This window comes from Diceros bicornis, chromosome 1 (genome assembly GCF_020826845.1).
Source record: "Diceros bicornis minor isolate mBicDic1 chromosome 1, mDicBic1.mat.cur, whole genome shotgun sequence".
Taxonomy (NCBI): domain Eukaryota; kingdom Metazoa; phylum Chordata; class Mammalia; order Perissodactyla; family Rhinocerotidae; genus Diceros; species Diceros bicornis.
Genome location: NC_080740.1, coordinates 3,211,996 through 3,238,151, shown reverse-complemented (window position 1 = coordinate 3,238,151; position 26,156 = coordinate 3,211,996). Strand labels below are relative to the sequence as shown.

General features: G+C 44.6%; 2 protein-coding genes and 1 long non-coding RNA gene across 4 annotated transcripts in view; 1 reads left to right on the top strand and 2 right to left on the bottom strand.

Moving 5' to 3' along the window:
* UTP15 (UTP15 small subunit processome component) overlaps nucleotides 1–7,550 on the bottom strand; it is a 52,166-nt gene extending 44,616 nt beyond the window's left edge. Inside the window, exon 1 of the mRNA XM_058561055.1 lies at nucleotides 7,312–7,550. The gene's annotated coding sequence lies outside the window, so the exon portion shown is untranslated. The remainder of the gene's footprint in view (nucleotides 1–7,311) is intronic.
* Nucleotides 7,551–7,732: 182 nt separating this feature from the next.
* LOC131417834 (uncharacterized) lies at nucleotides 7,733–10,954 on the top strand. The gene is made up of 3 exons (XR_009222765.1): nucleotides 7,733–7,830; nucleotides 10,274–10,396; nucleotides 10,607–10,954. It is a non-coding gene; the product is annotated as an uncharacterized LOC131417834 (long non-coding RNA).
* A 5,596-nt stretch (nucleotides 10,955–16,550) lies between these two features.
* BTF3 (basic transcription factor 3) lies at nucleotides 16,551–24,381 on the bottom strand. 2 transcript variants are annotated; one of them, XM_058560521.1, is made up of 6 exons: nucleotides 24,274–24,381; nucleotides 23,626–23,694; nucleotides 20,179–20,292; nucleotides 19,667–19,868; nucleotides 18,346–18,402; nucleotides 16,551–16,854 (listed from the first exon to the last, which is right to left on the bottom strand). In XM_058560521.1, the coding sequence occupies exons 2-6, from the start codon at nucleotides 23,692–23,694 to the stop codon at nucleotides 16,808–16,810; spliced, it is 489 nt and encodes a 162-aa protein (XP_058416504.1). In that variant the 5' UTR covers nucleotides 24,274–24,381; the 3' UTR covers nucleotides 16,551–16,807. The 2 variants fall into 2 exon arrangements, with proteins under 2 accessions (XP_058416504.1, XP_058416411.1); XM_058560428.1 differs by lacking the exon at nucleotides 24,274–24,381 and adding an exon at nucleotides 24,036–24,263.
* Between the last annotated feature and the right edge of the window lie 1,775 nt (nucleotides 24,382–26,156).

Here is a 26,156-nt window from a genome sequence, read left to right as displayed (position 1 = left end):
AAATCATGTGCTGATACAAGAGCCTTTTCTCTCAGCAGGTGAAAGGCAGGTGACGGGCACACTCGATCTGCACAGTGTCCCTGCCATGTGCAACAGTGTATCCCATCAACACAGTGCATCAACTAGGATTTAGTGAATCAAATTAGATTTTAAAGGACCAGAGTCATTATTTAAGGGTCTACTATGGAAAATTTATGTAAAGCGAAGAATTAGTCCCTAATTGTTCTGTTATGCAAATATACCCTATTTCAACAATTCTTTTTTTTTTTTCTGCTGAGGAAGACTGGCTCTGAGCTAACATCTATTGCCAATCCTCCTCCTTTTTTTTCCCCCAAAGCCCCAGTAGATAGTTGTATGTCATAGTTGCACATCCTTCTAGTTGCTGTATGTGGGATGCGGCCTCAGCATGGCCAGAGAAGCGGTGCACCCGTGCGCGCCCGGGATCCGAACCTGGGCTGCCAGTAGCAGAGCACGCACACTTAACTGCTAAGCCATGGGGCCGGCCCGATTTTTCAACAATTCTAAAGTGCACTCTTTTTTCCCTCACTTTAACCTCACTAAGATCAGCACACATCTCTAAAAGCAGGATGCAATCAATGTGTCATACAATAACTGTCCGCGAGGTGGCAGTCACGATGAAGTAGTGTGAAATCTTCCGTTGACACCTTTGGTTAGGATCCAGAAATCATTGTGGGGAAGCAGAATTTGCTACTCCAAAATCTGTCTCTTTGGCTTGATTATTTTTAAGAACAAAAGACTCAGGAAGAAACTCTGACATTCCCCCTAACTGCCTAAAAGAATTTAAGACAGAAGGCCTGTTCCAGGAAGGAGCTAATGCCATAGATAACTACAGAATAATATGAACTAGGCATGGTGGACAGGGAGGAACCTAGCAAGGCCCATTTGATCAAAGTCTTCTCCATGTCCCATTGTCTCTGCAAGGCATGGTAAACACTTGTTTACCAAACATTTGCTTTTCTTCTCCATGTGAATTTCCTTCCTCCCCTTTGAAGTCCCAAACCACTACCCCCAACATCCTCCTTTGTCTTTAGATGAAGATGGTATTAAAGGTGGTGGCTTTGGTCATTTTGGCGAGTCACTCAGTTTACCTGGGTTTCTCCCGTGTATAGATGTTATTAAATTTGTTTGATTTTCTCCTGTTATTCTGTCTCAAGTCAATTTAATTCTCAGACAAGCCAGAAGAACCTACAAGGGTAGAGGAATATTTCTTCTTCCTCTACATCGTCAACCTCAAAAGCACCTTAGATTTGATGAAACACATAATGGAATACTTGAATGAAGCAAGAGACAGCTACAACAAGAGTTGATTTTATATGTGGATCAGATAATAATACTAGGACCTGGGTTATATTTTAATCTCAGCTTTTGAATTCCCCAATAAAGAGTGAACCCACAAAACCCTAGGCACCCCACCCTTCACCCCAATAAAGGCAGAACCTGGGTCCCCAGAAACCTCCAGGTCTCTCTCTACCGGTGACCTTGCTGTGTGGCCCCAGGCGTGCCATGTACTCTCCAGGACTTGTGAGTAATAAGCCTTGTTTTTCCAAAGTTCCCTAATGGTTGTTACTGAGGTATGTCTTGAATAATAACAAGAACCACAAGGGCAGGTCCAGCCACACATGGGTTGGGGAAATGTCTGTAGGGACAACTCGTCACAAGTAGGGCCCAGGTGACTGCCCCCAGGCATTTGTAGCTGATAGCATCACTATTATAGGCTGAGACGTGGACACAAAACAACTATGTTATTTTAAATAGTTCACATCACTGTTTCGTGACCTTCTAGAGCTTGTGGCATACACAGAAACTTGCAAGTACACACTTTGTACCAGGCAGATAATTATTTCCTTCTTCTCCACTCCAGCCTTCTGTCCATCTGTCCTCACTGCATATTTTATAAGCACACAAATCAATAGGATAAAAATATCCCTCAAAAGCCAGCCAATCTTCAAAGGAGCTGATAAGGCAGAACCTACTTCATGAAAAGAAAAAAGAAAAGGTGGTTGAAAAACAACTAAAATGTTGACATGGTTTGAAAGAAGCCAATTAGCAATACAGATATAGAGATGCTACACTTGTGATAAGCTTGATTAACAAAACAATGAAGCCTATTAGAAAAATTTTAATAAAACATTCTGATGTTGAAAGCTTATCTTTGATCAATTGGAAAAGCAAAGAAAAATAATCCTGAACCATTTCCCAGTTTAGAAAGATTTTGTTTATCCTTCTTTGCTCCCGTTGGAGCCAACAATTCTGACAGCTTGGACTCACTCTTAATATGCCCAGCCATTTGGGTGCTCAAATCAGCGGTGCGTTTCTGGGAACAGGCTCCCTCGGCACAGCCAGGAGGCCAGGGAACGAGCCATAAGCATCCTCCCTCCTGTCAGCACTTGGACCGGCGGCCTTTGGTCAGAAACCGGCAGAGGGAGTCGGTAGCCCCAGGACATCCACACACCACGGAGGCCTGAGTGATGCAGTCGGTCCTCCTTAGCAACCCCCTCAGTCCGCGGGGTTTCCCAGGGCCCAGCTGGACACTGAGTCACCAGGCTTGGAGCCAATTCACCCTTCTTGTGGAGCAGCTCAGTCACAGTAAAAAAAACAAAAATGATGCTCGGGAAGATGAGGCAGTGAGACAAGGACGGAGGGAGAAGCCAGTGTGCAGACGAGGCTGACACCACTCCTGAGACTCCTTAGAGACAGGAGGACTCATTTTACCTGAAACCTATGTAGGGAACAGGGAGAATCCCCCTCTGCCCTTTCCCTTCAGGTTCTTCTGGCTAGCCAGATAATTAAAAAGACAGGTTAGCAGGAGAAAATAATAGCAAGTTTAATAACATGTATACATGAGAGAAACCAGGGAAACTGAGTTTCTGAACAGAATAGCAGAGATTCTCATCTTAAATACCATCTTCAGCCAAAGACAAAGGAGGAAGTTGGGGATAAGGGGAGTCAGTTATGGGAGATTATCAGAAAAGCATAGTAAACAAGAGTAAGGTTATTATGCAGATTTAAGGCCTCAACTTTCACGTTGATAAGTTTTTAGAGATGAGGTCATCCCCCGCTCCTCCCAGCACAGAGAGGGAGATACCTTTACAAATGGAGATTTCCCTTATAAATGTAAATGTTTGTCTGGCAACTCCCAGCAGGGCGACCCAGAGAATGTGGCCAGGAAGAGACAGAATTTTGATTAGAGGGGCTTGGTGCCTTTCCTATTGTAACATCTATTTTACATTATATTACAGCCATCATGATAGTAACTCCTTCCTGAAACAGAGCTTTTATGTTAAGTTCTTTAGGCAATTTGGGAGGGGAAACTCAAATGTCCCTCCCGAGTTTTCTGAGTCTTTATTGTCTTCAGCTGGAAATAATCCGCATACCAGAGCTGCGCATCTTGGGGTGGCCTGCCCTGAGCGCCATCACCTACTTTAGACCTGAAATAAAGCTCACTGGTCCACTTGTTCATTACCTTTACAAATTCATTCACCCTACAAACTGCTAAGACTCATGCCATGGTGAGAACCCTCGGGGTTGAGAATCTGACGGACCTGGGTTCAATTCCTGACTTCAACAAGGCTTTTCCTGAGCCTGTTTCCTCATCGTAAAATTAAAATAGTGATACCATCTCGGAGGGTTTTTCTAAGGATTTGAAATAATGTATATAAAATTACTGCCACGTGGAAAATAACAAACGAGAGCTGTAATTGTTACTCTTTCATTATGACGAACGTTGCCTGTCAAGCAGTACAAGCCCCAGTCAGCCTCCGTATTGACCCACCAATGGTTCTTCCTCAGCCAGCTCTTCAGCCCGACAGAGAGAAACCCGCAACCCCACCAGCGCCTTATTAACTCATCTCAGCCCCTGACAGACTCCGTCCTTGATGAAGCTTAGTCAGGCTCCTCCAGCCTCCCTCTCGACTTGACCTTCACCTTGACCTTGACCTTGGCCTGCTGAGCCCAGTCTGAGCACGAACCCGACTCAGCCGGTTTATCACGATCCCTCTCCCCTTGAGGTGGAATCAAGTTCCTCTTTCTAGTTTCCCTCCGCTGCCCCCTCCCTCTGCTCGGGGGCTGTAAATGCCCCGTCTTTGCTGTACTCAGAGCTGAGGTGAGTCTCTCCCCCTACTGCAGTCGTTTCAGATGAAGTCTTCCTCACCGTCTTAACAAGCGGCAGAACAATCTTTCCTGTACGCCCCCCATCTCTGCATGTCCATTTCTGACTGGATGGTGTCACTGCTCATTAAGACAGAAAATGGAGCTTGGCCTCCTATAGAGCTAGGACGTGTCACCAGGGGAGCCCAGCTGGTTCCCCTGAAGCCGGGCCACCACTAAGGGACACACTACACTGGACAGACCCACAGAGCTGGCTCCCCTCAGAAGTGCAGACGGCTGCACTCCAGGCTCAGGCTCAGGCCTGCCGTGTCCAACTCCAGCCACCCGGAAAACCCCGCTGCTGCTCCACAGTCGTCCGTCTCTCCTGGGAGGCCTGCCTGTGCCCTCGCAGTTAATTCCTCTGATTAAAGCCCACCCGTCTCGTTGTCCCTGTCTCTCGGAGACCTGCTGAGTGACACACTGACCGCGCTCTTAGGGGTGAAGGGCTGGTGCCGATTCCAGGTTCTTCCTCTCAGCGTCACACTTGCAGTGTATCGGGGGCTTTCGCTGACGCAGAAGGAGAGGAGGCAGAGGCCTCAGGACTTATCTGGTCCGGAGTCTCCCTGATGGTAACAAAGAGCTGAGGCCCCTGTTAACTTCAGGTTACCAGGCATCTCCCCTGGGACATTCCAGCTCAGGGTGGGGGCCCAGGAACATGGGTTTTTAAGAAACACGCCAAGGGATTCGTATCTTCAGGGGAGGTTGGGAGACACTGAAATTCTACTGCAACCCTGACCGTTTTACAGACAAGGAAGCTGCGGCCTGCAGGGAGGCAACGGCTGCCCAGGGTCACCAGCTCCTCTTGGCAGGTCAAGTCCAGGGTCGGCTTTGCTGACTCCAGTGACTGTGCCCTTCATCACGCAGCCTCGGCTCAGACGCTGGAAGGTCCAGGCACCACGCTGCACGGTACTCGCCCCTCTCGCAATGCCTTCCACCATGCCTGTGTCGCCTCCCTCCCGCATCAGGAACAGGCAAGCAGCAGGCCCGTGGGAAATAGCGACGGCTGCTTCCCTCTGCCCTTTCTGTGGATCTGTTCCCAGGCTGAAAACCAGGAATGCTGGCTGCAGTCTCCGGTGACCTTGAACTAGAGTCACTTTAGCCATCGAGGCCCCAGTTTCTTCATGTGTGAAGAAGGGTAACTGAACTAGATTAGGGTCTCAAAACTTTTCCCGAGAAGGAGAGCTCCCTGAGAGCCGAGGAGCTGAGTGTGGAGTTACAGTAAGAGAAGAGTGGGGGCTGATGTTGCTAAGAAGAAAGGTGAAGAAAAGGAATCTGAGCAGCTCTCAGAGGTGAGAGGGCTTGGTGCAGGGAGGGAATGCAGCAAGACTGCCAAGAGGAGAGGAGACAGCCTCCTCACACCCAGCACTGAGTGGACTCCTTCGCATTCTGGGAAAATGACTGCAGGCTCCCGACTCCCACCACACCGCTATCATTTTAATGTTTATTATAATGTTATTTCAATACGGACAACCATAAAACAATGCATAAACTCTGCGCTTATGGGTTACTATATAATTGCAGAACAAAATTGAAACCAAATACCATAAAACTAATAAAATTCAAATTTGTAATATTAATTTAATGTGATGGGTAAGTGGATGTTTCAGCAGTCCCCCTGATCTGTGATTTCACTTTCCACAGTTTCAGTTATCCACAGTCAACTGTGGTCCGAAAATATTAATTGGAAAATTCCAGAGATAAACAACGCATAAGTTTTCAATTGCTCGCCATTCTGAGTAGCGTGATGAAATCTCAAGTTATCCCTCTCCGTCCCGCCTGGGATTTGATCATCCCTTTGTCCAGCGGATCCACGCTGTACACACCACCCACCCGTCAGTCACTTAGCAGCCATCTGGGTTATCAGATCAACTGTTGTGGTATCACAGTACTTGTGTTCAAGTAACCCTTATTTTACTTAATAATAGCACAAGTGCCATTACTCCCTTACTGTGTCTAATTTATAAATTAAACTTTATCAGAGGCATGTATGTATAGGAAAAGCATTGTATGTAGGGTAAGGTACTATCCGTGGTTTCAGGCATCCACCGAGGGTCTTGGAACGTAGCCCCTGAGGATAAGGGAGGACTACCATATTGTCTTACAGAAACTAAATTGCCAATTTGGGGTTAACGGTTAGCTCAGGCCTGGTCATATATTTAGTTTGCTTCTCTATTGTGAAGTTGAAAATACAACTCCCGAGGACGCCTGTTTGCTTACACACAGGAGTTTTCGTACATCCCAGCCTGTTTGTGGCTCAGGAGAAGCAAACCTTTCACTTAACTGACACTGCGAGTGAGCAACATGGATGGTACTTGATAACTGTACAGTTCCCTTCTATGGGAAGAGATCAGTCTGCATGCAGCGGCAACTAATCCAATTATTGTTGACTCCAGAACAGAACCATTCTTCAAGGCATGCTTACCACTAAAATTATTATCAACTGAACGGTTGAAAGCTGATATTTTCAAAGACTGCGACCACAGTGCACGTCTCCTGGAAACGTGAACATGGACGTTGTGGGCAAGTTACTTTTACGTCTGACATGCCTGTATTTTGTGTGTCCTAAGATGACTCAGTTCTCCCACCACATTTCTGCGTTCAGCCTGCTGCAAAATATCTCAGTGATAGAGTGTACCGTGAAGTCAACTGGATTTCACTTGGTACAAACTCAAAGACAAGCACAAATTGAAGGATAAACACAAAGTAAATCAAGATCCTGACAACACATGCCACCAGTCAGTCATGGTCATCCAGAGGATTCAGAATACGCTTTAATAACTGTTACAGATTATCACCACAATGAAAACAAAAGTTTATATTCTCAAAGAGAATATGCAGATCCTTGAGAAACGGCCCAAGAACTCTAAGAGAAGTGAGTTTAGCAGGAAAAGTTAAATTCTACTTGCTTTTAGGAGATCTGGGTCCAAGTCCGGCTCTGTCACTAACCAGCTATGGAAGGCAGGTCAAGTGTTCAATCTTTGGGCATCTGTTTCCTCATCTATGAAACGGTCCTACAAATCCGCTTACCTCCCGGGTTCCCTCTGAAAGTAAACTAGAGGCATTTGAAGGTGCTTAAACTACCTCATACTGCTTGCAAACAGAAGACACGACCACCGTGGCAGGGGCGAGTGGCTGCGGATTTACCTCCAAACGCTTCAAAACGTCCCGGCCAGTCATCCCGAGAAGCATGGGACAGCCGCGAGCATCTCCTGGCCCTTGGGGTCCTTCCAGTCCACGCCGCCGCTGAGCAGAGAGGGGTGGTGGTTGCTGCGCGGCGGGCTGCGCGGAGCCCGAGGAGTTGGGGCCCACTCGTTGCTCTCTGCTGCCCTCTTCAGGGCGGACACTGGCCTTGCAGCCGACGGGGTCTCGGGCCCGAGTGAGGAAATACTGCGCAGGCGCAAGGCTCACCGCCCCTCCGGGCAGCTCCGCTCAGCATCCCAGCCCAGCTCCTCCTCAGGACCGCAGTGCCCCAGCCTCGCCCTGATTGGCTGCAGGCCTCGGGCAAGCCCCTCGTTCATCTTTCACTCTGCACAATCCCTTCTTCCTCTTTCTTGGCTGTTACGGCTTAGTTAAGATGGATTTTAGGGCCCAGAGACCCCATAAACTCCCTCGTGTCCGCTGACGCGCAGAGGAATGATTTCCAGTTACGCATCAGCCACCCAGGTAATAAAGACAGGCTGTGTCGCTCTAATTCCACTGTAATGTCACAGGTCTATTTCAATGTCTGTTTCAATGATTAGCGTTTGCATGAGCCTTTCCAACCCCCTCGAGGCCGTCCTACTAAATAAGCAATGACTTCGTAAAAGCAGCTTCCTTTCTTGTTCGCCGCTCACAGCCCCTTTGTCCTTTAGAGAGAGAAGTAATTTCCAAATGAATCTCACAGGGCGCCAAGGAGGATCCAGTGGGTCAGGGAAGAAATTATTAAGATTTCTATCTTTATAGTATATTTAACTTCACCCTTCCTAAATTTCAATTTTCGACAATGTCTTACAATATACGTAATACATTAGTGGACTAGTACAGGCGTAGAATTTATAAATAAATATTCATATGTCGTGGGGGGAATGTTAATTTTATTTCGTTTATTTGTTGTGTTACTGAAGGGATGTGGGATCATAAAAGGTTGGAGACTTCTATTCTAGAAGAGTACCTATCATCCTGGCTGTGTTTCAGAATCACTAAGGGAGCTTTTTAAAAAATTATATTATGCCCTAACGCCACGAATACGCGAATTTTTAACGCTCCCCCCTCCCCCCTAGTGATTCTGACACAAACCCGTCTGCTAAACATCACATTGTCCCCAGACCTCCAGCTCGCCTCAGGCCAAGGCTACATCTGTCCTGTTCGTTAGTGTGTCTACGGAGCATGGCACACGCCAGACACAGATATTCCGCAAATATTTGCCGAAGGAATGAATGATGAACAAACGAACCGCAATCCAGAGACGGCCGCTGCGGACTGCGCAGGCTTTCTCTTCACGCTTGGTGTCTTTATATGATTGTTTTACCCCGTCGAGGATCCATCACATATAAAACTGAATGGTTTATTTGATCACTTTTAGTAAACAGGCGTTTAATATTAAAGCCACTGAAGCGTTTTCATTTAGAATTCGTTTAGCATTTAGTATTTCCCGTTAAAAATTACACTACATAAAAATTTTGTAAAAAATCTTTCCACATAAAGCTTTCTTCTGCAGATCCAATTATATGCACAGGGTAGAGGCCCAGAATGGGATTTCTAATCAAAGAGTAAGAACATTTTAAAGGCTGTAGCTACCGTGGGAAGGACTAATGCACACTGACCCCAGGAGCCGGAGACTCGGGCTTAAGGCGCGGGGATTTGCAGGGTTTTGTGACCCAGCAGAGTGAAAATCTTCAGTGCAGCTTTGTGGTGGGCAGAGGACTCAGAGAGAGGGTCTGATTGAGGTCGAGTCCCTATTTCTACACTTGCTGACACTTAGATTCTTGAAGCCTCAGTTTCTTCACCAGTAATGTGAATACGCACAGCTGCGTGACAGGGCTGTTGATTGTGAAGCACTGTTAGGTGTTAGAGATAAAAGAATTAATCTTTATACTTGATATAGTTCCAAAGGGACAAAAGCCTTAGACTCTAGGAGTGGTCGCCATAAAAGATGCCATCTCATCTCTCTCCTGTTAAAATGTACTGTTTACCCACAGGGGGTTTGAATGCTAATTCCTTACATGGAGGCCCAGGAGATCCCACAACTGCAGACTCAGGCCCTGAAGAAGGTTCAGAGAGATTTAGGAGCTCTGGCCGCTGGGCCACCTCGGGACTAGCAAAGAGAGGAGTCTGACTGTGAAGGCAGTGCTGCTGACGGCAACGACCAGGAGCAGTGGGAGCTCTGTTTCCTCTTTGTGGCATGCCGGTAACACTGGTCAGGCAAGTTCGCCTGGTGCCAAGCCACTCCAAGGGAAGCAGCTCCCCTCCTGCTCGTCAGGGACTGCTGATGCCAGACACGAGTAAGCAAGAGTCCTGAGGAGCGTCTGGTTGGAACCCAAGCCCCGAGTCTGCACTCCTCTTTGGTATAGGACTGTTAGTTCTCAGACTGATGTGTCCAAGAATGACCTGAGTGCTCAAAAAATATGCAGGTCTCTGCCCCACCGCCTAGAGATTCTGATCCCATAGGTCTGGGGTGGGGCCTGGGAATCTGCATTTTCTGCACTGATTCTGGTAGAAGTAGCCTGAAAACCAGGTTTGGGGAAACTTCAGCAGAGTAGACATAGCCCTGGAGAGGGAGCCAGAAGACCTGGGTTTAAGGTGAGATAGTTCCACTTACATCAGCATAAACCTCAGAAGTCATTCCCCTCACTGGCCCTGTTTCTTCATTTTAGAGCTTCATTTTCACAGTGCGGGGAGCAATAGCCACTCATCATAAGGCTGGGGGCCCAAAAGATTGGATTAGCAACTGTAGACAGGAAAGCACCACTACGGTTCAAAGCATACTTCTAAGGTCCTGTCATTTTGGCTCCTGCCTTTCCCACTGACGTGACCATAGGCAACAGCTGGCTGGTTAGCACCGTAGCCCCCACATGAGCCTCTGCCCTGAGATGAAGCCTTGTTCTTCATGTTTGTGTTTTGCTGACAGAGCAACGCTGGCCTCCCACCAGGCAGTGTCTCTGGATTTCCTTCATGGCATTCCTTGTGCTTGGACTTATGGCTTCTGCTATCAGTCTTGAGATCACCTTTGGGATACCTGTGAAACCTGCAAGTATGTGTCTCCCCAAGGTGCTGGATCTGTTGATAATTCACTCAACCAACAAAAATATATTTATCCCCCAATTATTTTCTAAATGGGTGAGTCTCCTGATTTGGGTGATAGGGGCTGAGTCTCCTGATGACGGGATAATGGGCCTGAGGGATGTGCCAACCACTGCTCTAGACACTTAACACGTCATCTTTATTTCGTTCTTTTCAACAGTCTTGCGAGGTGATGGTTGTTATCACCATTATCACCCTTATGAGCAGAGACTCGGAGAAGTTAGGTGACTTGCCCAAGATCCATGTAGTTGGTAAATCTACAAGCTGGAATTCCAATCCAGGTCCGCCCAACTCTGAAGCTCACACAGGACATGGTTTCTACCTTCAAGGAGTTTCTGCTGTAAGTAGGGAGACTAGGGAAACAGTGGTGAACAAGACAGAAGAGCGAATGATTCAGTATTTGGTTGGGTTGGTGTTAAACATTGTTGGTGATTTGAGAGAAATCAGCTCCTCATGGATTAGGGGATACAAACTGTGGTGTCATCTGCCTCTTAATTATCAACCTGGTCCCAACTACAAAACTTTCAAGATGCAAACGCACCTGCACTCAGCCCTCACCAACTCTGACCCAGGTATCTCACATATTTCCAGCCTATTTACCACTCTACACACCAAACTGGAATTTTCTGGAAATACATTATTTTAGGTGTAAATATGTTTGAGATATAAGGGTTACCAATCCACTATTTACACCTTAACTTCTATTAAACTTTTATAGTACTTAAAATTTTTTTTTAAATATCACATTATTTTGACAAACTCCCACTCATTTTTGGTGAGTAGTTTCCCTGCACGTGAACGATGAAGTCAGTTTAACTGACAGCGCCCCCTTGAGGTTGGTGAAGCAAGTTATCTTCATTGCCATTTCCAGCTAAGAAAACAGTGAAGGGGCTGCAGGGCTACCGCCAGGCTCACCCCAGAGTTCAGGCTTGTTGACTCCCTGCCGGTCCCCTTGGGTTCCTCGTCAGGCAGGAGTGAGTCCACACTTTTTGCCCAAATGCCAGTGGTGGTGCAAGAAATGCAAGCGAGGTAGGTCTAGAGAGTTTTGGAAAATGGGGGAGAAAAAGAAAGAAAAGGAGAAGAAATAATGGGAAAAAGAACAGTGGAAAGAAGCAGAGGGGGAAGGAGGAGCAGGTTATTCTGTTATTACAGCTTGATGTTCATGGCCAGGGATGCACACGACAACATCCAGTACTCAGCTCATACATCTTCCAGGTCTGCCCTATCAATACTGTAGGACAGCTTCACAGCACCTTGGCTTCCTGTGTGACGACCTCACTACTTGCTTGTCACCGTCACTGCTTTGTAACGGCAAGCTGGACTGCAGTCATGGTGAAGATGAATGCGAGGTGGACAAATAATCAAGATTAAAGAATAGTCACCAGAAACGAATAACTAAAATTCAGAATTACACTTAAAACATTATCATGCATGAATGTTTTCTATTAGAACTAATGTCTTTGTCTAATATAGGCAAAATGCCCAGCAGTCTCCCACAAAACTTGATATTCAAGTGTCCCAACCAGAAGACTTGGATATATGTGGACAAGGTGTGTGACACAAGAAACAACTGTGGTGATTGTTCAGATGACTCAGGTGAAATGAAAATATGTAACTGATGTTTTTATGGGTTCTTGGAGTGGCTACCCTTACGTTTCAATTACATAAACTAAGTCATACTTAGAAACCTTCCTGAGGATGCTTACATCCACGATCAAGCAATTTGATCATTTCCAGTAGTTTGCATAAAGTAAGTGAGTTCTGGAGCTAAGAAGCAAATAATCTTGATGGACAACTCCTGTCTGCTATCAAATTCCTTTTGGATTTCTTCATAAATTTTGGTAAAGATCAAAGAAAAGTCTGTTGAATGCTTTGGCTCTCAAAGATTTTTTTGTTTATTTAACCTTTGGCACTTCCTTGCCTCTCCTCCGCACTCTCCTCTGCCTCCCACAGTGTTCTCCGTGTGCATTAACACTGTGCAGCACCCCGATCACTTTACAATCTGGCAAGGCTGGATTATCCTCAAACCACCGCAGGAGATACAATTCCAATACCTCATGGCCCCGATCAGTATGTAAAAGATTTACCAGAAATACGGTACCCTAAGCAGATCGTTTCCTGCCTTTTGTCTGGTCATCATGGAGGGTAGAACTAGAAATGCTTCCTAGGAGTTGCATGTGACCTAACAATGCATTAACAACAAAAGGCTCAAAGTATAAATGGATCCTTTTTTTCTTGCTAGCTGCCAATTAGCAAATACTGATTCCTTCCCTGCTTATTGAACATACAAACCCATGTGGGCCCTTCCCTGTTTATGTAGTATGTCAGTATGTTTATTTTCAGGCTGATGGAGAGAGGCAGTACTCCTCTTGGCTTTTCAAAGTACAAATTCTTTCACCCAAACATGTAGAATCTTGGGTAAACATCTGCAATTTTCCCCTTGGACACTTTTCACTAATATTTTTAAGATTCGAAGGGCAATTTCTTTTCCATTAGCATCTTTTCCAGTCCATCTTGACATTTCAACAGCAATGGTTTTAAAAATAAAGTTGTCTAGTTTTACAGTGCCCAGCGTTCAGGCTGGAGATGTGATACTCTTTTCTTTGCCGACGGCGCCTGCGTTCCCAGAACTCGCTGCAAAAGCTGCATTCACAACTGTGCTGATGGAGTGATGACAATGCGTGTGAATAGAAGACTTTTCTAATCGTTGCTTTGGAAAAGCTGAAAACTATTATTAGTTCCTTTAAGATTCTCTCCAAAAAAATTTGACATATGAATCTTATGGTGGGAGGGGGCTACTGAAGCATGAGTCCAGAGTTATGTAATGGAGAAAAAAACAGTTAGAAATCAGATCCAACCTTTAGTGACCTTCAGGCCATTTTTAAACTTGTTTCCAAATTTTAGAATGTAGCTTTCTGCCCTATGCATCACAGGGTTATTATGGGGATGACACAAGTGTATTCTAGTTCGATTATTTCAGCAAATAAAGGATATTAATCCTAAGAGTTCTCAGATCAAAATCAATGTCCATCTCTTTGTCAGTGTAGTCCTGGTTCAGATCCAGCTGAAAGCTAGTTTGGCCCAGAGCTCGTCTTAAAAGTGGTGGACAACAGGCAGCAAGGAGTAACAGCCAAAAGATGGACCACATCAGAATCATCTGCCCCTTTAGTCTGCCAGGACCTGAAATTCTTTCCAATAGACACTGAGGTGAAAAGGGCAGACCTGGGTTTGACTCATCCTACCACTTAAGGGGCTGTGTGACCAGACACAAGTAATTTCACCCCTTGAAGATGGTTTCCTTGTCTGTACAACATGGCTCTTTTTGGGGGGATTGTTATGATAATCAATGAGATGACATGAAAAGTGGTACAGTGCCATAGGAATTGTGGCAATTGAAGAAAAATTGTAAGGATATGGTAGATTGTATCAGTGTTAAAAAATATCTGCTATCATGACCATCAGCCTTGACTACGTACGTGACTTGCTCTGGCTGATGAAATCTGATCATTAATGATGTGCATCACTTCCTTACATAAGTTTGAAGAGCCAGCTGGTAGTTTGCAGTCTCTTTTCCCTGTCCTGAGACTGGCAATGTTCCAATTAGAAGCTGCTCCTGGAGTAAAGTGGAGCCCAGCCACAAACTACAAACATTAAGGGTGACAAACCTGTGTAGCAACTAACATTTCTAGCTATTTGTAACTGTAGCATAACCCTGCCTATCCTGATATTGCATTTACAAGAAAACGCTTTCTTATAAATCCATAGCCACCCACACACACCAGACCATTTAAATAATGGACCAAAGAAATTACATTTTTAGAGGTTGTGGGAAAAAGTCTCTGAGTACAGGCAAAACAGGATTAACTGGAGGCAGCATCTGCTACAAGAAAGCAAGTTGCCCTGGGATGGGCCCAGCCTGGAAATCTATTGCACTTCTATTTTTTTATTTAGTTTGTTTATTTTTTTGTGAGGAGATCAGCCCTGTGCTAACATCTGCCAATCCTCTTTTTGCTGAGGAAGACTGGCCCTGGGCTAACATCCGTGCCCATCTTCCTCTATTTTATATGGGACGCCGTCACAGCATGGCTTGCCAAGCAGTGCATTGGTGCGCGCCCGGGATCCAAACTGGCGAACCCGGGGCCGCCACAGCAGAGCGTGCGCACTTAACCTCTTGCGCCACTGGGCTGGCCCCTGCACTTCTCTATTTGGTCCTTTTCCTGCATAGAATTAGGGCAAATAACTGGCAAGATATTCAGATAGCGGCATTCTTCTCATGCTCAAGTGAGCCTGTCACTGTCACCTCAGTCTCTTGGGATAAGTTGAGAAAAATCTCTAGTCATGCTACTCAACCATGGCCAGTGGACCTGCAGCATCAGCCTCACCTGGAAGCTTCTCAGAAAGGCACATGCTCAGGCCCCACACCACCTTTCCAATCCTCTGCCCTCCGAGTTAGCCATTCCACGTGCTTTGGTCAGTTATACACAAAAAGTGCACCCAACCCACCATCTTCTCACTCTGCTAGGAAGCTGAGAATCCCAGACAGAGGTTGCCCCATCAGTCTGGGAACTGGAGTTACTATGTAGCAGAGCCCAACCTGACCCACAATAGTCTAGAAACACATGCCTATGCTTTGTAATTTTGTAAACCATTGGGACTTTGGAGTCCTTGTTACTGTAGCAGTGTACTTGACCAGAACTGATAACACACCCTTTGAAGAAAATGGAACAATGTTAAGATGTGCAAATACTATTTACACAGCATCTCATTTTCAGTAGTTGACTAATACTGATTTTTAAGATTTTATTCCACCCCCCCCCAAAGCCCCAGTAGATAGTTGTATGTCATAGCTGCACATCCTTCCAGCTGCTGTATGTGGGACATGGCCTCAGCAGGGCCGGAGAAGCTGTGCGTCGGTGCGCGCCCAGGATCCGAACCCAGGCCGCAAGCAGTGGAGCGCGCGCACTTAACTGCTAAGCCACGGGGCCGGCCCTGACTAATGCTGATTTTTAGATACAGCTGTAGAGCACCTTGTAAATTGGTATGGAAATTTAAAATGAATTCTTATTGTTGCAAGTAGAAACTAAGGCAATTTTCTTCCTGAATTTTCGTGCCTTGATGCAGGTTACGTAGAATTAAGTACCATTTGGGCCGGCCCCGAGGCTTAGTGGTTAAGTGTGTGCGCTCCGCTGCTGGCAGCCCCGGTTCGGATCCCGGGCATGCACAGACGCACCGCTTCTCCGGCCATGCTGAGGCTGCGTCCCACATATAGCAACTAGAAGGATGTGCAACTATGACATACAACTATCTACTGGGGCTTTGGGGAAAAAATTAAATAAAATTAAAAAAAAAAAGAATTAAGTACCATTTGTAAATTTTTGGAAGTTGCTTCAACATTATGATTTCTAATAGATTTTTTTAAGTAGCCCTATATTGAGGGAACGATGGAACTGTTCAGTATCCTGATTACGGTGCCAGTTATCCACGTTACATGTTAAAATTCTTACAACTATATACATGTGTCAATTTCACTGTATGTTAATTTTAAAAGTAAACATTTTTTTAAAGAGAAAAAAGTAGCCCTATATATTTACAGTGTTATCACTTAAGGAGAAGACAGGCGACATCCCTACTACAAACACTACTTTTTTCCAGGTATCTTATAGAATATCCTACATAGGAGTTGAGATTAATTACTCTCACTTTTTTGAAGTAACCTCGGATTACATCGACAGCATGGAACTACTAGTCCCTACTTCATCGAGTGAAGATTAAATGAGAGAAAATTAAGTGTGATAATACATGTAAGGCACTCATTATATGCTGACAATAGACAATATTAAGAAAACAAACCCCTTGCTCACCCACTAACCTCATTTTATAATTACACGCATCACATAAACCATGGAAGCCCTGAAGACTGCTGGAGAAAAAAGTTTTCAAACATGAGAACTGTATACCACCTTTGTTGCATTGTACTGTCATTTTAAATCTTTAATCAAATTCCATCAAAGATTATCAGTCATATTACATGCCATGATTAGCTTTCTATAAACAACTTTGCTTTCTGTACAAATCAGTGTCAATGAAATAAAAATAATACCATATACTAGGCAAAGAACTTTATTAACCTTTGTTTCAAACTTTATTCCCAGGCTTCTTCAGCTTAATTAGCTGCAAAGAATGAATTGTGTCTAAGCAAAAACTGAAAAGAGCTGCAGTGTCCAAGGGGCTTGGGCTTAAAAATATTAGAGATCTAGATTTTATCAGATCCATGAACAAAATTTTAAAAAGCAGTCATAATATAAAATAGCAGCTCCCAGTTACTTCTTCAAGTCTTATCTTCCTCAGAAGTTGACTCAATTCAGTTTGCCTCATTCTTGGAAGCCTCATCAAAATTCTCCACAAGATCTAGAAAAAGAAAAAAAATGGTAGAAACTCAGAAAAAAGCCAAATCTACAAATAATTATCAGATTTTAAGAGGAGATGGGGAGATGCTCTCAAAATATATCCTGCAGTTCAATCAGGATATACATATAGGGGGCCGGCCCGGGGGCCCAAGCTGTTAAGTGTGCGCGTTCCACTGCGGCGGCCCGGGGTTCACCGGTTCGGATCCCAGGCGCACACCGATTCACTGTTTGACAAAAGCCATGCTGTGGCGGCGTCCCATATAAAGTGGAGGAAGATGAGGCACGGATGTTAGCCGAGGGCCAGTCTTCCTCAGCAAAAAAAGAGGAGGACTGGCAGATGTTAGCATAGCACAGGGCTGATCTTCCTCACAAAAAAAAAAAAAAAAAAGAATATACATATAAACACTTGTTTTTACCTCCAATAAGAGCACAACCCATTTGGCACAGTCTAAAATGTGTTTTTTGGCATATAATTAAAACAAGGGGAAGTCATTAATCTGGCGAACATAAATATGGTGCTTAAAGAATGTGTATATACCCTTCTCATTCCCACCTCACCCCAAGAATTAAAATTAAGCAACGTGGGCCGGCCCCGTGGCTTAGCGGTTAAGTGCTCGCGCTCTGCTAGTGGCGGCCCAGGTTTGGATCCCGGGCGCACACCAACGCACCGCTTCTCCGGCCATGCTGAGGCCGCGTCCCACATACAGCAACTAGAAGGATGTGCAACTATGACATACAACTATCTACTGGGACTTTGGGGGGAAAAAAAAAGGAAGGAGGATTGGCAATAGATGTTAGCTCAGAGCCGGTCTTCCTCAGCAAAAAGAGGAGGATTAGCACGGATGTTAGCTCAGGGCTGATCTTCCTCACCAAAAAAAAATTAAGCAACGTGATACATTAGTCACCGTGGGGGCAGAACCAAAGAACACCATGACAACATTCCAGAGTTTTCCTGGATTCCTAAGGACACCTGTCCACGCAAAGTGGAAACATTTATGAGTCTGGTGATTCTACTGCCCAAGAAATATGTGTTTTACAACAAAATAAATTATCCAGGAACAACTAAGAAAAATGTCTCATGATTGCCAAAGGAGTTTTTCTGCTGATTTTAGAATGCTTCTATCCCGAGATATTTGAACAACTTCTCCATGCCTTCTCATAAATTTATGGATCTTGAAGAGGGAAATAAGGGTAATTTGTGATCTGCAAGTAGTTGTTATATTTAGGTCACAACATACATCCTTATTTATTCAATAGTTAAGGTTAGATATCTACTCTTTCTTGGGATCCCAAACAGAAAAGAGCCAAGCCTACAAATACAGCTCCCAGTCAAGTAACACTGCATTATTTTTCTCCTTCAAGTGAGCTTCATGTCTCCCTTTCCCCGTTTGCCCTCTTCCCCCTCCCCAAGGTAGTCTTTCCTATAGTACAAAGACTCTTGATTCTCCCTTGCTAAGGTTTCTCTAGCTGATCTACAAGTGAAGACTCCTACCTGGAACTTCATCATCATCATCCTCTCCTGTAGCAAGCGGTGCTTTTCCATCCACAGCTGTGAAAGGGAAACGTAAATGTCACCCACACATTTGTCTAAGTCTTCAACAAACATTAACCAAAAGAACAGATGAAAGGCCAAGTGGCATTATAACTTATATTCATGATGACAACACAGACATTTGGGATTTCATCTACAGTACTACCAATAATGTGATATTCTGATGTCTACAAATGAGCTAGAATTATAGTAACAGTCAACAAACCAGATTCCACATCACGCTTTCAATCCCTCTGGCCCACCACAGGCCCTGAGGTACTATGGAACAACAGGGAGTCTCCAGGGTACAGGTAAACCCACATACCAGATTATGATAAGATTTATTTTGTGAGGTAAAATTTATTTTGGGAGGCTGTTTTCTCAAATACCCTGTTGTTTTGTGCATGGCGTAGGGGGATGCTCGACAAACCTTTACTGAAATGAAAATTACAAGTGTCTTTGAGTGGTAAGCATCCACTTTCCTTCTATTCCACAAGAAAGTGAACTACAATTTAAAGTTGAGACCTCACAGTACTAGCCCTGTATGATTTTCAGTGGAATACTTCAAAAGCCTTCTTCAGCTCTGAAAGCCTAAGACTTTCTAAGAACCTCTTACAACTCTCAATGTGACAAAAAAATATAAATAGAAGCAGAGTTAACAAATGCCTAGAAAAACATGAATGACTAAGTAACAGGCCATAGAAGCCTGTCTTCTACATTCCCATTTTTCAAAATTTTAATCAGAGGGCCTCAGCATAAAGTAGCTACATCCCCTGATGTACACTTATTCAACTACACGACTTTCTGTCCTGAACGAAATCCTTATCATAATTAAAAATAGGACAATAGTGGCAGGCCAATTTTTAAAGATTACTGGTAATAACAGTTGTAGATACAACTGAAGAAATCTGGTAATTTATATTTTTAATTCCTAACAATTCTAAATAAGAACTCTAAACTGTCAGTTATCAAAAAAGCCCAAAGTTAACATTTTCATCGTTTCCAGATAATAAGGGTAAAATTTTAAATCTCTGATCCAAAACAAGAAAGGAAGTAGAAAACAAACATTCCACTGAATCAAGTAAAATGTTCAGAGCATACTAGATAAATTATTGAACATACTAAGAACACTTAATTAAAAACAGTGTAAAAACTGATATTTTTTAGAGGAAAGTTTACATTTCCAAATTTATAGATATTCATACCCACTTTGTACCCTGCGTTCTTAGAAATCTACTGACAAATCAGTGACTCCAGGTAAAACCACTAATAGGAAACTCACATTGCTTGGGCAGAGCTTCAGCCAGTCTCCTTAAACTGGTGAGACTGTCTGCGCCGAGCTGGTTTAGGATGCTGGGTAGCATTTCTGTCAGCTGCTTCGTCTCGGCATGGCCTGTGATGGTGAAAGTGTTCGCTGCCAGAGATGCCTGCACTTTAGGGTTGTTGAAGTGGATCACTGTCCCTTGGTTTGTGAACATATTCACCTACAAAGAAGAAAAATTTTAAATTAGCAATATATACCAAAATCCCTTTAAAACCAAACATTTTATTAAGCAAAAACTGAAGTCTGGCTAAGTAATCTAGTATTTCACTGTGAAGCACAGGTGAAGTTTTGCCTGGAATGGATAGGGCTTCCAGACTTAGCAATCTCTCTGATACTCATTAATAGAGTAGAAACATTTTAGAGGGATATGAAATTCTCCGCTAGAATTAGAGTCAAAAAGATCATTTAATGCATACACTTTAAAGCTTTTTCAGCCAAATCTTGTTTCATAAAGAAAATCTGACACTTACCTCTTCAATACCAGAGATATTATTTACCCCTAACTTCTTTAAGGAGAACTGAAGTTTTTTATCATCTGCTGTGGCTGTTCTATGAACCACCTTCTTCTTTCTGCGAGCAGTTCCCTAGAGTGGGCAGAAAAGGAAAGAAAACAGCACACATTTATACCACAGCAAGAGACTTCTTCAAATGGAAACCGTTTCTAATTCCTTTCTGACCTCTGGATATGTGTAAGAAAATCGCCGTAACCACGAACTTTTGTGCAGTAAGCAGGCAGATTAAGGCAAGGATGGAAGTCAAAGGTGGGCAACAGAAGCAGCTGTCTACTACTCCTTAATAACTTTTAAGCTTCTAGCTTTGTCAGATGTAAAGGAATGATCTCTTCAAAGTCCTACTTTTTACACTGTCTGCTCTAGAAGTGATCGAAGAGTTGGTATGTGTCAACCTAAAATAAGCCTCATTTAGAAGATCATGACCAGAACTGTTAACCTTTGTTTTTACATTAATTAAAGAAAAATAAACAGCCATTAATATTCACAGGCAAGCAAGTGTATGACATAAGAATCTGGAGACAGACTTCTATAGCACCTAAGAGTGAAATCTGAAGTTCTTATCTTAACCTACAAGGCCCCGACTGGATCTGCCCTGCCCTGCTTGCTGCCCTTGACCACATCTCCTATCAAGCATGCATACTCATCTTCAGCCAAAGACACCTCTTCGCTGTTCCATCGAGAGGCCACACTGGGGCCTCTGCATACTCCTTCTCTCTTCCCCAAGCATCTGCGTAGCTCCCTCCCTCACTACAGATCTCTGTTCTTAGAGTGGCCTTTCCCAACCACCCAATGTCAAATAGCACCTGCCACACTTATCAGTTTCCATCTACCCAGGTTTATTTTTCTTCACAACACTTATTACTATAAGAGATAAGTATATTTTATTGTCTATCTCCCCTCACTAGAATGTAAGCTCCTTGAGGCTCCTACTTTGCTTAATGCTATAAAACCCAGTATGGAGAATAGTATCTAGCTCACTGAAGGCACTCAATAACTTGATGAATGAACGAACACAGCGTTCAGGAAAACCTGTGGTCTATTGTACATATATGCCAAGTCTCCAATCTCCTCCTTCTCAAAAATAGCCTATAAACTTTCAAAACTAGGCAAATGTGACCACCCATCTTCTGCTTAAAATTCTTTAATAACACTTTCATAGACTCTCTCATATAGGCTAAGCCCTTTACATGGTACATCAGTCTCTTCACGGAAAGGCTACCACCCACCTACCTCACTGTGCAGCAGGCACCTCCATACCAATTCCGATTCAGCCTTTAAAATCTCGTTCAAGCCATTACCTCTTCTGTGCTTTGCCTAAGCTCTGCAATTCATCCCCAGGCCACATCATTCCCATCTCTATATTTTGAAAATGCCTCTACTACACTATGAAAACAGATTTTAAAATAGATGCCTATTTTCCCTAACAGCGTTAAAGCACCCCAGATACTTGAAATGTCTTAAATTTTGTATTCTCAGGATCCAGCACAGTAAAGCCTTAAAGAAATCATAAACTGGGGAAAATATCAATAGCTACAAAACATACTGGTGACCAAACCCAAAAAAACTTTTAGGAATAAAAACCACCTTGAAGTGGTCATGTAGATACCTGGTTTCCAGAGAATCCTCTCTAAAAGACATCCCAAGGAACTACTACAATATCCTAAAAACAAAACCAGTACACCTTCTATAGGTTCCACACACTTCACAAACGTAGAGCTCTATTTTTACTGAAATAATGATGTATGATCAATGCTCTGATCAGATACCGAAATTATAACACCTACTTAGAAGTACCTCACACTTGCAGTTTTCTCTAAGGCAAAACTAACTCACCTAACTTCAAACTCATCATAAGCAGGTTTCTTAAAAGGTGAAGAAAATGCTTTCATATTACAATAACGACAAAACTATTTCCTCTGTAACCTAAATAAGTTTATCATACATCAGCCTCAAGAATCCTAGAAAATCTCCACTTTCCTTGACCGTAGAATGATGCTCTCACAAGTTAAAGGCTAATGATCAGAGTAACAACAGAAAGATGTCACACAAGCACATTATTCAAATTACTCCTTCTGAATCTTGTACTAAAAGGAATGGTGGTTGAAAACACCAGTGTAAGAGCATCCAAACACTGACCCAGCAAGAAGATGAGTTTCTCCAGCACTTAAAGGCCACACCTAGCTTATAACGATGGCTAAAAAGGACAAGAAACACCTACCGTCGTTAATGGGTAGGTGCTGATCTTGAAGACTAGGTTCAGAAAAAAATAAAAAGGATCAAGACATGTTCACTGCTGGCAAAGTCCAGTAATGAACAAATGTACATCTTATTATTTAGCTCTAAGTGCAACTTTTGGCTATTACACAGTAGACTCTACTTGAAGGTAAATGCCAAAAGCTGGGAAAAACTAATAGGTAATAAACTTGTAGTAGAGAAGCTTTACAAGTTTTACCAAGTAAAGACATGCCCTGTTCCAACAGGCTACCACACCTTGTTAAACACTAGGAATGTGCTAACACGATGCAAAATACACGAGGTAGACCTTTGCCTAGAGTGGACTCTGATTTAAGTGAATTACCTAGAGAAGAATCCAAAATCTTAACCAAATTCAAAAAAGAATCCCCTTGATGGGGCTCAGTACCCACCAGGAAAAACCAATTAACCAAAAACTGATCATTTAAAAGTCCACCAGTCAACCTCATTCCTTCAGTTTTAGTGTAATTACAAAGCAAAAATGGAAAGATAGCTGCTTAGGTAACCTTTTCAAATCCAGTCACTGCTCTTAACATTCCAAAACGTACCTATAATAAAGATATCTTCAAGCATCCTAGAAAATCTACAACTCCTCTGGACTGCATTTAGCTAAGAAAGCATTACAGAAAGGTCTTAATTTACAAAAGACACAGGACTTCTAACTATTAAGTACAACAATTATCCAGAACCTTAAACTATCAACTGCAGTTGAAAAAGCAGGGGAAACAAAATCAGTCAGATTAAAAAAAAAGTCAAGCACTGACTGTATACAACTTAAGCCAAAAAAGTCAGATGGCCACGATGATGATGTAACTGAAACGACACACTTTCTTACTAATTAAATGAGGAAACACTTTTGTTCTATTAAAACACTGTAACACTGAAAACATACATTTCCATAAAAGACAACTTTGTAGTCTAAACCCTCTCCATCTCGATTCACTTGTTTATTTTTTTCTTTTAATATCCAACCTGCACGTCTCACTGATACACTGTATTGCATGTCTAATTTAACCCCTGCCTCCCTCACCCCCGATTTGCTGGCTCCGTGAAATTCTCTCTAGAGACAAAGTGACAAGCCAACGATCTTAGAAATGCAAAAGAGAAAAACCCTAAATTTAAAACTTCCCCCCCAAAACGATTACAACTTACTTTCCCACCAATGCGCACTTGTGCCTGTAGTTTGGCGAGTTTCTCCTGGTTCATGATAGTTTCTTTCATCTAGAAAACAGGAAACCCTCAGCGAGGACAGGTCTGGCTCGCTCGAGCATTCCACGCTCTCGCTATGTCCCGAGACACCGGCAGGAGACGAACGTCCCACACAGGCCGAGGCCCGGACCCCAGATCCCAGATCCCCCCGCCAGGCTCCAGTTCCAGCTCCGAGGAGCGCAGAGCCCCCGCCCTGCTAGCCCCCCCCCGCCCCTCGCCGCAGGCCCGGAGACAGCGCCCCGGCCCGCACCCCGGCCCGCACCCCCGCCCCGCCCCGCCCCGGCCCGGCCCGGCCCGGCTCGGCCTAGCCAGGGCCCGCCCGGCCCGGCCGCTCTCCGCAGGCCTCGCGGTACCTGAGGCTCCTGTCCCCGGGTTCCGCCGCGAGGTGGAGGAAGAGACGGCGTCGCCTCGCCCCCAGGGCAGCCGCCCCTGGCTCGCCCTCGCCCCCGAGAGTCAGCCTGAGCGGGTGCGCCCGTCCGTCGCATCGCCTTCCTCTCCTCTGCCCTGTCCCTCCCTGTCTCGCTCCTTCCGGGCACTTCCCGCCCCCGATCCCGTCCTCCTCCCACGCCGGCGGCCACAGCCTTTTTGTACCTTGTTGGAGCGGAAATGGGGCCGCGCGGGGGACTAGGGCTGGCACTCGGGGGGTCTCGGGCGGACCAGCTGAGGTTAGGCGCACACACGCGGGGACGCAAGATGGCAGCTAGAGGGAGGCCGGAAGTGACGCAACGCCACTTCCTCCGAGAGTCAGGAAACGGACTTCCCCGCGAGCCCGGTGCCGCCCTGCGCACGCGCGGCCTCCCGCCGCGGCCTGCAGCTCGTCCAGCGCGGGCCGGGACGGGGGGCTCCGGGCTGGAGGTCGGCCAGGAGCCCCGGGAAAGGCCTAGAGGGGTCAGGGAGCGCGGGTCTTGGCACAGCCGGCCCTGCCCGCCGGGCCGGACCCGCAGGTCCGTCACCTGGGAGGAGGGGCCCGCGCACGTTCGCGGGGACGCGCGGGCGCCCAGCCAGCCTGCCCCAGACGGCTGTCAGGACTTTGTTAAAACGAGCTGACTGTGCTTTCCGAGCCCGGCGGTTCGGTAGGTTGCAGGAGGATGGTGCAGACTTTCTGGGGGGCGTGTTCGGAATGCACCCCCAGCGATTCGGAGGACCGGGCGGGGCCGGGCGGTCTGCCCTCCGCCCGCGTAGCAGGGCCTGACCGCTCCGGACCCGTGCACGTGATGACCGCCTCCTCGTGTTTCTGCAACACACGACAAGTTGACTCCTTGACGTGGGTTGGCGTGGATTTGGCACATAGCGATTCAGAGTAGAACAGACTTGACCTTTCTTAACTGAATAATTCAATCAATGGAGAATTTGTGCCCGGTGTGTTTGGAAAGGCTAGACTGGTCTAAGTTAAAATTTTCTAAACGCTAGGACAAGCGTTAAGACAATCTTAACATAAAACGACCGATATTAAAAATGGCAATTTAAATCAGAATGCTATCTGAGCAGGCTTTTTGTGGTCTTAGCTATGAAAAGCGTTTGCATATTGAAAAAATGTGTCCGATATCTTAGCTAGAGAAAATACGATTTATATAGGAAGAAAACTTGTGTAGGTGCAGATTTCTTTCCAATTAAGATTAATCTTTTTGTTTTTGAATACTTTTCACATGTAAATATGTTAAAACTGATGTCTCTAAGAAACTAGCTGGTGAGGACAGCTGTGTTGCTGTTTAGGATAATTGTAACAGTTGATATTTTCTCAAAAAACAATGTTGCTTCTCATTAAATATGAGTCAAGTTTAGTACAGAAAAAGGTGTTTGTACTTTTGGGCTACGTGGATCACTGTCCTAATGATCAAGGTCAAAATGACTGCTAACTCTAGTCAGTGCAGTAGAAATACTGCAAAATATATATAGAAATATATATAGAAATACTCCCTTTTTTCAAAGTATCTCTTTATTCAGGAACAATTTCCCGCCCTTCCTGTGTGTTATACCAGGGGCGTTTGAAACTGCCTGGTCCTGTGTTTTTTCTGAGTATTTACATAAACACAAGCTTCTACTGCCGTCTGATTCACCTTTTATACACTTGTTTTCAGGAAATTTTCCTTTGGTTCTCACTTTTCTTTCTCATTCTTTTGCAATTTTTAAGACTTGCACCATGTAGAAAATCATGTAAGTTTCCCTAACAGTAAGAAAAGAAAATTTTGATTTTTGACTCCTTTAGCTGCTTCTGCTTCTTTTGTGAGTAGTTAGGAAATTCTGATTCTGCTAGTATTTAGGTACCAGTCTTTTAAAAAATAACTGCCGGGATTTTTTAACTCCAAGAAAATAGTTACTAAGTTGCAATCTTAGCTGAGGGATGGCAAAAGAGTAAGGTACAGGCGAACATTCACTGCGTGCCCCCAGTGTCTGGGGCAAAGTGGATGCCGGGCTCCCACGCTCGACTGCTGAGCTTGGAGGACCCTAAGAATCATTTGCTCAGCACTCCCCGT

Coding starts and splice junctions, on each gene's coding strand:
- BTF3 (XM_058560428.1), bottom strand. CDS start 24,167: ATGCGACGGACGGGCGCACCCGCTCAGGCTGACTCTCGGGGGCGAGGG. Junction 19,869..20,178: donor ATATCTCTGGTATTGAAGAG/GTAAGTGTCAGA, acceptor TCTTCTTTGTAG/GTGAATATGTTCACAAACCA. Junction 18,403..19,666: donor TGAAGCTCTGCCCAAGCAAT/GTGAGTTTCCTA, acceptor TCCCTTTCACAG/CTGTGGATGGAAAAGCACCG.